Source organism: Alligator sinensis, unplaced genomic scaffold (assembly GCF_000455745.1).
Source record: "Alligator sinensis unplaced genomic scaffold, ASM45574v1 scaffold444_1, whole genome shotgun sequence".
Lineage (NCBI taxonomy): Eukaryota > Metazoa > Chordata > Crocodylia > Alligatoridae > Alligator > Alligator sinensis.
Window position 1 is genome coordinate 873,055 of NW_005841886.1, and position 12,257 is coordinate 885,311.

General features: G+C 48.1%; 1 protein-coding gene across 1 annotated transcript in view; it reads left to right on the plus strand.

Moving 5' to 3' along the window:
* EFCAB3 (EF-hand calcium binding domain 3) overlaps positions 1 to 12,257 on the plus strand; it is a 110,078-nt gene that overhangs the window by 18,699 nt on the left and 79,122 nt on the right. The window contains exons 10-13 of the mRNA XM_025196857.1: positions 3,849 to 3,992; positions 5,184 to 5,252; positions 5,945 to 6,088; positions 11,856 to 11,927. Coding sequence (XP_025052642.1) covers positions 3,849 to 3,992; positions 5,184 to 5,252; positions 5,945 to 6,088; positions 11,856 to 11,927 — 429 coding nt within the window. The remainder of the gene's footprint in view (positions 1 to 3,848; positions 3,993 to 5,183; positions 5,253 to 5,944; positions 6,089 to 11,855; positions 11,928 to 12,257) is intronic.

Here is a 12,257-nt window from a genome sequence, read left to right on the forward strand (position 1 = left end):
GCACTAGATTAAGATGCAGGAGGCCTGGATTACATTTCCACTGTTGGCTTTCTGGATGACCTTGACCCAGTCGCTTCCCTTTCCTGTGCCTCAGTGTCCCCATCTGTAGAATGAGGGTAATGAGACTTGCCTCCTTTGTGAAGCGCTTTGAAACCCATTAACAAGGTGCCTATCTGCATCCGTACCTTTTAATCCAGATATGTAGGCCCAGCCCAACTGTGTGACCGTACCAACACAACAGAGAATGAGGCTTAATCTGCAGATACCATTTAACTAGGGCACAGAGCTGGTCTATCAGTCTGAAAAATTTTGATCACCAAAGAACCTCCCGATCTGCAATACCATTATCCCTCAGCCCTTCCTGTGATAATTAGTTCATGTAACCTTTCTGGGCTTCAGTGTAGTAAAAGGGATAAATGACTTGTCCAAGGATACACAAAACAGGAACAACTTCTGCTGAGTCCCAGTCTAGTGCCCTAATCACTGCACTGCACTTCCTCTTCCCTCCAAGCCTTGACTTATCACTGTCTCCTTAACGCTTTCTCCATGATTCCTCTATTGTTAACATCTGAAGATGGCATCATTGTCATGGATTTATGGAACTTAAGGCCAAAAGGGGCCACAACATTATTTAGTGTAACTTCTTCTATATACATAGTCCTGTCCACTCCCCCAACCCTTGTAGGAGGGTATGGACTTGCAGAGGTAATAGAGGGAGTACATTCTGGTGTGCTGTGCAGGTGGTCATTATGGATGAGAATAGAATGTGTTGCAGTCACCTGAAATGCAGCAACCTCATCTGGTAGTGCAAGCAGCACTCTCAGAGCCACCAGCCCTGTTCTCATGCCTCTGGGCTCTGATCACATGAGGCTGCAAGCTACCAGGGCTTTCAGAATGAAACCAGCATAAGTTAAGCATGTCACAGACACAAAAGCCAAAGGGGAAATCATTGTGAAGATCATGGTGAATGCATTTGCCAAAGTCCCAAACTCATCACTGAGGACTGCTTCTCTAGTTTGGGATTCTCTGTTCAAATGCTTGTAATCAAACAATGATAGGTCAAGGAGAAAGATGGTTGGATCCCCCATTGCTGCAATATTAGAACCTCTCAAGCACCCCCATGAGGCAAAACAGCACTATCATCTGCTTTTTAAATGAAGGGAACTAAGGAACAGAAAGGCTAAATTATGTGCCTGGGGCCATGGAGAAAGTCTGTGGCAAAGCAAGGAAACAAGCTGGAGTGGCTTCTGATCCCAACTAGAAGCCTAACCACTGGACCAATATTCCACTGCTTCTACTTTCACCTTTTGGATCATATACTGGCCCAGCTTGGAACCGGTAATTAATAGCATACAAAGCACCATGCTTCCCACTGCTCCCGTAATGCCAGCGACATGTGGGGTGTAGCCATCTGGAGAACAGATATATGTAACAAGGCCCCTTTCCCATTACTGAGAAAGGGGAGCAAACCCTGGGGCCTGCTGACCAGCCAAACCCCAGGTACAGACTTTTAAGGGTGAAAAGGGCTTGAGTAAACACTTACTATAAAGCCAGCAACAGCAACATCAGGGGCTGGAAACTTGTGTACAAACATCACAGGACCTGGCAGCAAGGAGACACCCTGGGGCTGCCCTAGCAAGCCAAATCAGAAAGCACCTAGAGCAGCTCAGGGAGGCAGGTGACCAGCAGGGGTTGGGGCTGGGAAGCTGTATAAACATAGCCCCTGACCTAGAGGTGGTTAGTCTGGCACTGGGAGCTGGAGAAGAAAGAGCTCCTGACCTGGAAGTTGCAGAAGAGAGCCTGGCTAACAGCAGAGCTGCCTGGGGAATGGTTGGCAAGGTGCTGCTGATTTACAGAGGAATACAGCCCATGGACTAGACTTAGGTTTGAACCCAGGGTGGAACTAATTTGTGTTATAGCCCAGGGACTTACCTTTTGGTTATAGTTTGCACTGGTGGTTTGAGTGGAAATGTAACAGATGATTTTTGGAGGCCCTGTTGGTGCCCTTGGGGCACATGATCACATTAAGCTGTGCTGGGAGAAGACTCAAGGCAAAGCAAGTTAGCAGAAAGCCCAGAGCAGGGCCAAGTGTGGAGCCAGAGAGCCCAGAGCCTGAAGCAGGGCAGGGACAAGGCTGAGACCCAGAAGTCAGATCCAGTGCAGCAGGCCTAGGTTATGGGAGCCAGCCAAGAGACAGAGCTGCAGCCAGGAAGGCCAAGTCCTGACAAATATATAAGGGCCAGGGGTAGCCCAGGGTTGAGTTAAGCCCAAGTACCCCCAAGACACCTAATTACTAATTAGCCCATGAGGACAGAGAGCAGTTGCCATACCATCACAGACAAAAAAGGCTAGGACCAGTTTGGAAAGAAGGTGGTTGAAGGGGAAGTATGATAAAGATCTTTAAAACCATGAAGGGTGTGGACCAAGTGAACAGGAAACTCTCTTATTCAGCAAGTCCCAGAATAGTAGGACTAGAGGCCACCGATTGAAATTAGTAGGAGCAGGTTTAAACCTAACAAGATAAAGTCCTTTTTTATACATTGTATGCCACTAACTTGTGGAATTCACTGGCACAGGAGGTAGTAGAAGCAGGTAGCATAGCCAGGTTCAGAAAGGGTCTAGACCAGGGGTGGACAACTTGCGGCTCCGGAGCCACATGCAGCTCTTCAGGAGTTAATATGCATCTCCTTGAATTTTTGCACAAACACACAAGGACAAGCACACTCCAAATGGAAGGTGGTCACCGTGTGCTTGTGCAAAGATTCAAGGAGATGCATATTAACTTCTAAAGAGCCACATGTGGCTCTGGAACCGCAGCTTGACCACCCGTGGTCTAGGCAAATTCATGGATAATAAATCTATTAATAGCTGTTGACCAGAACAGTTGGAGATGTTTCCTCTGGTGTTTTTAAACCAATAATGGTGGATGCCAGAGAGGATATTGAATAAGGGATAGATCACTCTGGATAGTTCTGGTTCAGTGCTCTCCTCCTATGGTGTCCACTTCTGTTACTGGCAAAGACAGGATACTGGTCTAGATGGACCACTGGTCTGACCCAGTATGCCACTTCTTATGTTCTTATGATTGTATGCCTTTGCTCCATGTGAAGTGGCACATGGTTACTCCTGTTGCCCTGCCCGGATTCGGATGTACTTGGCCATACTAACCTCATTGAAGTCCTCCAGTGGCTTTAATTGAATATTCCATTGCTTTTCAATCTCTGTTAATTTTGCTGTAGCCAACTAGAAATGGTTAGAAAACTTGTCCTCCATCTCGCCTACCTTTCGAAAAATCAACATCTCAAGTACTTTATCCAAAATCCAAAGTGTTTTCCTTCTGAAATGCTGTACTAGAGCCTCATGAGAGTTGATGTTCAGGCACTGGCCACCCTATTCTCTACAGGTTGTATGTCCTGGTTGGACAACTCCTGCCAATGGTGCATCACAGCCCCCACTCTTGCTAAGGGCAGTGATATCCTGTGACCAGGAACTCCCCCAGTGCATGGGAGAATAGGCCAGCCAAGAAATACAGCCCACAGAGATGAATGTTGACATGATGCAACTGCATTACATCTCCCATGAGGCCCCATGACAATAAGGGGTGATTCAGACATTTGTTTTGGTTGTTTTGGGTTGGTATTTTTTCATTTGTTTTGTCTTTTTAACAATTGTTTTTTGGGATTTTTTTCATTTAAATCATGATGTGATTTTTTTTTCCATTATAAAATATTTTTGCTGGAAAGTGTTTGAGGCCAGCATGGGAAAGCGGCTAATATATTTGGGATGTTAGCATAAGTTAATAATGACAAACACTGAATAAAGTGCTCTGTTCTCTGCACACTTCACAGCCTTACAGGACACCTTTAAAGTCATCAACAAGATCAAAGGCGATAACACTGAAGATGCTGAACTGCACTCCACTCTCCAGGCCACGGGGGTCCATTTAACTGATGAAGAGTTTCACAAAGCTTTGAAGAAAGTGACTCTGGAACGTGAGCTTTCCAGCTTTCCATTTCTCTGTCTTCATCTGCCATGTGTAAGGATGCATCCAGATTGCATCCAGCTAGTGGCATGCAACCATTCTAGCCATCATGTGTCCCCTTTGACATAAAGCAGCCAAGTTCTAATCTCAGTTATGTCTTGGTGCAGTCCAGGGAGATACTCCAAGTCTACACTCGTGTGACTGAGAATAGAACTGATCCCCTGAAGTGTAAAGAAAGGATCTCAACTGCCCATTTCCATTACATCCCAGGCTGTCATTTGTCACTTTTACCACACTCACATTGTCTCTAATGAATACCCTATCCCTCATGTGGGCACAGAAAGGTGAATCTCAGATACAGCAGAATCCAGCTTTAGATCATTGTGACTTGGAGTGATTCTGCTGGTAGTATTTGGTGTAGCTCCACTGAAGTTATTGGAATCAGTGGGGTTACACCTTTTTCATCAGTTTGAAATCTGGCCCACTGGCAGGGTGACCTCTGGCTCATGTTGATTGCTGGCTGCTCAGATGGTATTGTGAGGTATTGTCTCTCTGAGAAAAGTTGTGCTGTTTCATCTTAGTTGGTTTTAAATTGGTCTAGTTAAACCTGTGCAAGTCTAATGTAGAACCACTTAACCAAGCTAACTGATGCTTACAGCAGGTTAACTTGGTGTAGGAACTTCAACTGGTGCAAACTAAAGTGATTCAAACAAAGTCCAAACCTGTTTAATGACTAAAATCAACATGATTAACCCACTAGGAGATTTCTGGTGTAGCCCAGCCCAGCAGTTAAAACTTCCCTGGAGTGATTCTGGATTTGCACCAGTGCCAGGCAGATCTAGGCTCAGGAATTCAGCTTCTAAGCCCATGTCTGCATCATGTGAACAACCTGGGTTACTGGCCTGGATAGAATGATCATTTGAGAATAATAGGCCACATTTTTTCCAAGTCCATCATTAGAGAAGGCAAATTTTAAAACTACTGGAGAAAATGGCCAGATAACCAATGAAGGACCAGATCCTCTGATGTGCAGCAGTCTGGCCACCTCACAGTTTATGCATCTCCACTGGTTTGCAGAAACTGAGAATCTTTCATTTGTCAGTTTTAGTACTTTCCATGCTGAGCGCATCTCTGTCTGTCTCTCTCTCCATGTCTCTGTGGCCTGCCCCATCATCTTGAACCATTTCCTATGGTGCTGAAGGTGGGATAGTGAATGTCAATGATTTTATGATTGCTTTGTCCAACACTCAGCACTTCTCTGATTTTTCAGGTGAGTGGGGACTTGCTGGGGCAGAGAGAGATGGTGCTCAACTCCACAGTCCACCCTATGCTTTGTGCATTCACTGAAGTCAGCACAAAAAGGGTGAAAAGTGTACACAGCTCACAATGAGCACTTTACACTCATGTAAATCCCTGCTGCACTTGAAAGGCTGTGCCAGCTGCTAGTGTGATCCATAGCCCTTCTTTCAGGACTGGCTCTGTTTGTAGGAATTAGAATTACTGTTAAACAGCTCTAATGCAGCTCCATTGCACATACAAAGGCCACCACCACCAAGTGGCCAGATTTCCCCCAGCTTAGCCCATCAGGTGTTTGTTTGGTGCTGAGCACTTACTGATAGCATGTACATCTGTTCCTTTTTGAAGAAGAAACTCAACCATCCTTTGATGATCTCCAGTTATAGAAAGGATAAGAGGTATGCACCCATCCTTATTCTGTGCATTAATGCAAGCATCAGCTAAAACAACTCTATTTCTAGAGATATATTATAAGTACAGGCAGCAAGGTGAAGGGCAGTGTTGTGGTTTACATCAGTGAGATTAGGGTCTGTGCCACTTTCTAACAGAAAAAGGCAGACATTTTTCCTGCTGGCACTGCCCTGCCTTCATTCATGCTTTCATCTGTTTCCTTTGGCAAATATGACCCCAGCTGAATAATAAGCTGCTCATTGCGTGTGTCTGCAGAGCTGAAAGATGCCACTGAGGCCACCAGCAAGACTGAAAGTGACAAGGTGGCTGTGGGTGACCTGCTGACCTGTATGAACAACATGGGGATCCAGTTATCAGATGAAGAATTCCAGGAGGCACTGAAGATTGGTTTTGTGGATGGTAAGTACATGTGGCCAGCCAGGGACCTGTTTCCAGCTTGCAGGCCCAAATTAGCGTTGCTCTCCCTTGGGATTTCACTTTCCATCTCACTATATTCTGTGCTTTCCTTATGGTCCCAGCTCCTGAAGTGTTGCAATTGTGCACATATCCTGCTTTTCCTTTAAAAAATAGATATCTAGTCTCTGTGCTTCTGGAGAAAAGCCCAGCTGTGATCAAGTATAACTTGAAGGCTGGGAACTGGAAAGCAAATAATACATAAACACTCACTCTCTCTCTCTCTTACACACACACACACACACACACACACACACACACACACGAGTTTTCTTTTAAAAATAGCTAAAATATTGCATACATTTCATAATCTGGGGGTCTTATGTGTAGGTCCTGGGTGGGACACACCAAATTCAAATGAAGATCTAATATCATGTACCTGAGGTAAGTGGGTGAGCTAGAGAAAGCAAAAGCAGGAGAGGGCAACAGGGGAGGCCTTCTCATTCTTCCAGAGAAAGTAGGGTAGTTGGCTTATTACCTCAGGTGTCTGTATAAAAATGCACAGAGCCTGGGAAACAAGCAGAAACAATTGCAAGTCCTTGCACAGACATGGAATTATGATGTGACTGGCATAACAGACTTGGTGGGATAGCTCACATGACTGGAGCACTGTCATGGATGGGTACAAACTGTTCAGGAAGGACAGGCAGGGGAGAAGAGGAGTTGCTCCTTATGTAAAAGAGCCAGGTGATTGTTCAGAGCTTCAGTATGAAACTGGAGACAGGCCTGTCAAAAGTCTCTGGGTTAGGTCAGAGGGAAGAGAAACAAGGGGGATGTCATGGTTGGTGTCTGCTGTAGACCACCAGAACAGGAAGCTGAGGTGGACAAGGCTTTCTTCAAATAGCTGGCGCAAGTTTCTCTATCACTGTCCCTGGTTCTCATGGGGGGCTTCAATCACCCTGACATCTTCTTGGAGTGCAATACAACAGTCACAGGCAATCTGGGAAGTTTTTGGAGAGTGTTGGGGTCAACTTCCTGGAGTAAGTGTTGGACAGACCAACTAGGGGCCATGCTCTTCTTGACCTGCTGCTCCCAAACAGAGAAGAATTGGTGGGGAATGTAGAAATGGATGGCAGCTTAGGCAGCAGTGACAAGATGATTGAGTTCATGATCCTGAGGAAAGGAAGGAAGGGAGGAAGGATAGCAGCAAAGTAAGGAACCTGGACTTCAGAAAAGGAGACTTTGACTCACTCAGAGAACTGATGGGCAGGATCCCCTGGGAAGCCCGTCTGAGGAAGAAAGGTGCATATGCCAGGGGGTAGGGCTAGGATTCAGAGAGACCTCAAATTGTAGAATTGAACCAAAAGAAATCTCATGAGGGTCAATAAGGACAAATGCAAAGTTCTGCACTTAGGACAGAACAATCCCATGCACCAATACAGGCTGGGGACCAACTGGTTAAGAAGCAGATCTCTAGAAAAGGACATGGGGGTTACAGTGGGCAATAAGCTGAATATGAGCCAACAGTGAATCCTCGTTGCAAACAAGGCTGACAGCATATTGGGCTGAATTAGTAGGAGAGTTGCCAACAGATCGAGGGAAGTGATTATCCCCTTCTAGTCAGCACTGGTGAGGCCACATCTGGAGTCTTGTGTCCAGTTTTGAGCCCCAGCTGTAGAAAGGATGTGGACAAATTGGAGCAAGTCCAGAGGACAGCAATGAAAATGGTTAAGAGGGTAGGGTACATGACTTATGAGGAAAGACTGAGGGAACCAGGCTTATTAAGACTGGAGAAGAGAAGACTGAGGGGGGATTTAATAGCAGCCTTCAACTCCCTGAAGGGGGGTTCCAAAGAGGATGGAGCTAGACTGTTCTCAGTGGTGACAGATGACAGAACAAGGAGAAGTGGGCTCAAGTTGCAGCAAGGGAAGTTTAGGTTAGTGTCGCAGAGCACTGAGGTGCCCTGCTCCTATGAAGGGAAAAACTGCTGGGGAGGGACGAGCCCAACTGCGGGTTGCCAGGGCAACCAGAGGAGGTCAGCTGACCAGAAGGGGCAGGGCCTGGCTCCCATATAAAGCCTAGGGGCTGAGGCCAGAGGCGGTTCCCTACCAGCAGCCAAGGAGGAAGGAGCTCCCTGCCAGGAAAGAGAAGAGAAGCCTGAATGCAAGAGCAGCATCTGTCACTGCGGTGGGATGAAGAATCCCCGGTAGGCTTGAGCGTGATTATAGCCGGACGGCTTCTGTTTACGTTATAGCCAAGAGGCTTGTGTTTGTGTTGCTGTTTTATTACCGGTGGTTTGGGTGAGGCTATCAGGGGATGGAGGAGGCCTCATAGGGGCCCCACAGCAGAGTGGGGACCCCAGCGCCAGTGAGGGCACAGCACTGTGACGAAGCCCCAGAGAAGGGGGCAGCATTGTGGAGAAGCCCCAGGACGGGCGTGGTGAGCCCCGGAGAAGGGCGGTATTACTGAGGAAGCCCCAGAGAGGGGGCATTGCTGAGAAGCCCCAGTGCAGGTGCGGTGAGCCCTGGAGAGTGGGGCAGCATTACTGAGGAACCCTGGAGAGGGGGCACTGCTGAGAAGCCCCAGTGCAGGTGCGGTGAGCCCTGGAGAGTGGGGCAGCATTACTGAGGAACCCTGGAGAGGGGGCACTGCTGAGAAGCCCCAGTGTGGGCGTGGTGAGGCCCCTGAGAGAGGGCGGCATTACTGAGAAGGCCCCTGAGAAAGGGCGGCATTACTGAGAAGGCCCCAGAGAGAGGGCACGGAGAGAGACAGGGCTGCAGAGAGCCCAAGCACCAGAGAGGGCGTGGAGACAGAGAGAGAGACAGAACAATGTCCGTTACACCTGCAAGGCTTGGGACGTGGTACAGGGGTGGTAGGAGCCACGCATAGCCCATAAGCCTGGGGTGTACGGAACGCCCGAGACAGGAGAACCATGGCCAAGAAGACAGAAGGCAGCCTCCCTATAGAAATATATAAAATCAAAGTTGTGGCAGGCGAGAATTGGAGGGTGCTAATCGGTATCTTGACACAGTAAAGGGGGCGGCAGGGGAGAGCACAGTGACCCAGGCCGCCCTCCTGTTACAGTTAGATATTAGAAAAAACTTTCTCACAAGGAGGGTAAAGCACTGGAACAGGTTACCCATAGACGTTGTGGAATCTCCATCCTTGGAGGTTTTCAAGAACCGGCTAGACAAAGCCTTGGCTGGGATGATCTAGTTGGGGATGGTCCTCCTTTGAGCAGGGCGGTGGACTAGATGGGAAATGGCTGTGGCAGGCAGGGGGAAGGAGCAGCAAGTGGGTGCACGGAGCTCAGTGACAGCTGTGCGGGAATGCAGGGCCAGCACCAGCAGGACCCAGAGTGGGGCAGCAGGAGCGCGGGGCCCAGGCTGCCAGGAGCTCTATGGAGCCAGGCTGACTTCCTCCTCTCCCTGCCTAAGCAGCACAGCCCGGCTTCATAGAGCCCCAGCAGCCCAAACCTATGCTCCTGTTGGCTACAAAGGACCAACTCATGGGATCATAATAAATCCTAGTTTACAGGACAGGATGTGAAGTTACCAATAAAATCATAAATTCAAACTTTGAGTTATGGGTGGTACTGGTCACCTGAGTGCGCACGCACGCACGCACTCACTCATTCAGAACTATGTAGTATAGTGTGTAGTGGCTGCTGCAGTGATTGTGAGTACTGGTGTCAGTATATCTACCTATCCAAGGCCCTGGAGTCTGCTGTTGATGGTCAACTTCCTTCAAGGTGATGTCTTCTCCAGAAGGGGGTTGCCTGCTTGTCCTTCTGTCTCAGTAGGTCAGGTGCTGGATGAGAGGGTGTCACTGAAGGTCACGCTTCACTGCCTCTTATCCCTTTCTGGCAGACTTGTGTAATCTCCCAGCATCATCTTGGCTACCCAATCCAGAGGTCGCTGTCCCATGTGGGTCTTGAGTAGTACCTGACAACTATTAGTCACAGGGATCTCTGCCTGCCGGTACCTGAAGTTTCAGGAGTTCACCCTTGACTTATTGACTTAATGGCTGTATTGTCATGGGTTACAGGAGTGGTCCATAGGGTGAGTGCTCAAGTTCCAGGAATCAGTTCTTTAGCTTGATTAGCTTAAAATGGAGCTCCTTTGGTTAAGCTATTGTCTACTGATAAGCATCATTCACTCGCATTCACTCAACAGATTTTATCACTTTACAATTACAGTTTCAATGCAGTTTTAACAATGGTCCAGGGTGTAACTTAATTCTACAAGAAGCACATTCCTTAAGAGTTTAAAAGTATAAAATATAAAATACAAAATGAAATGCCATGGTAAAGATGAGACAGATGAAATATGAAAATGAACTGTGAGAAATATATAAAAATGCAATGTGAGGTAGTGAGGATTAAAGACTACTGGGGGCAGTGAGTTAGGTTAGCACAGGATATATTTACAGTCTTTGCAGTCGATATTTTAGTTCTTTTGTTTTCTTTAGTGACACTGAGCTTAATTGATATGTAGATGTAGTTTCTAGGTTTCTGCTACAGAAAGCCACTTCAGCTTTCTGGCTTGCTCTGAGCCTTGCCACACCCATGCAATGAGTGTGCTAGGTATCTGCCAATACTAAGAAGGAAAAGAAATGCACAAAATGGGGGTTGGGGGTGCAGGCAAGAAGGGGCTTCTGTTATATCCATGTCCGGAAGGGAAATGTACAAAGGGGGCTTTCTGCTACACTCCTGCCACCCTTCGCTCATGCTGCCCCACTCTGGGCCCTGCTGGCGCTGACCCCAGTGCACTGGCATGGACCCTGTGTTCCTGCCCAGCTGTCACTGTGCTCCACGCACCTGCTCGCTGCCCCTTCTTCCCCGCCTGCCACAGCCATTTCCCCATTCCCACCCCCCCACCACCATACTCCTGCACCATGTAGTTCACGCCTGCAGCACTAGGACTGCAGGATCAGCTGGGACATGGTGCCAGAGTGGGGGGGGAGTAGAGTGGCAGGAGAAGGGCAGCAGTGGCAGGCAGGGAGCAAGTGGCAGCAAGCGGGAGCATAGGACCAGCACTAGTGCACCAGGGCCAGGAGTGTCAGGAGCACAGAGCCTGAGCTTGCAGGAGCACTGGCAGGGGCTCTGCCTGCCCTGGGTGGAGTAGGGGGGGGGCAGGCTGGGAATCCCCCCCCCACACACACACCCTCCCCCACATCCCACATACCCACAAACCTATACCCATCCTACCACGTACACTTTCCCACAATATACAAGAGTAAGACTTCATTTTAAGCTAATATACTATCACCTCTATGTACACTACACAAACATGTAAATCAGGACAAAAATATTTTTTGAATTAAAACTAATGAATGTTGTAGTACGTTTGATTTTTAGAAAATAATTTGGTATTTTTCTGGTTTTGAGATGGCAAAACCCCTTGCTGAAAGGAGTATCCCTGACGGCAGGGGAGGGATTTCTGGTGGCAAAGGTCAGGGGTTAAGGGGCAGGATTCCATTCCCAAAAGGTGACCATGGGATTGGGCACCTGTCAAGGGTCGGGGCTACCCATGCAGCCCTCAATGGCTTGCCAAAACTCAGTAAGCGGCCCTCTGCCCAAAATAATTGCCTGCCCCAGCTTAGGTGGACATGTCAGTCAAGATGGCTGCTATCACACAAAATCCATCACTGCCGGTTGTCCTTCAGTCTCTATTTTCCCATCTGTGGGAATGCTATCCATGTGACCGAGGCCTCCTTGCCAGCTGGTTCCTGTCAATTATTTTCTCTGTCTAACCTGTATCTTATCTCACAGGAGATGGGAACGTGGATTTTAAAGAATTTTTAAAGGGTTTGACTGGCACACAACAATCCTCCGAAAACATTGGTAAGTAACTAGCTTATGTTGAGAAGAGATGGATGCAGGTGCTTCATGTTGTTGAATTCTGGGTGTGTGTCCACAATGCTGGGAGGAACTGTAAGCATCTCCTTGGCATATCTAACTCTTACCTGATATAGAATCTGGTCCATGGGTGGCTGGTGCCTCCTGAGTCTGGTGGGGCACCCGCAGACACCACTGGCAGCGGCGGGCTGGAACTGGCAAGCTCCCACAGATGGCGGTGGTGGGGATGGCCCTGTCAAGGGGAGCATGTTGAGCACCCACAGACGCCACCAGCAGTGGCACCGGCAGGGATGGCCCTGTCAGGGGGGGCACGTG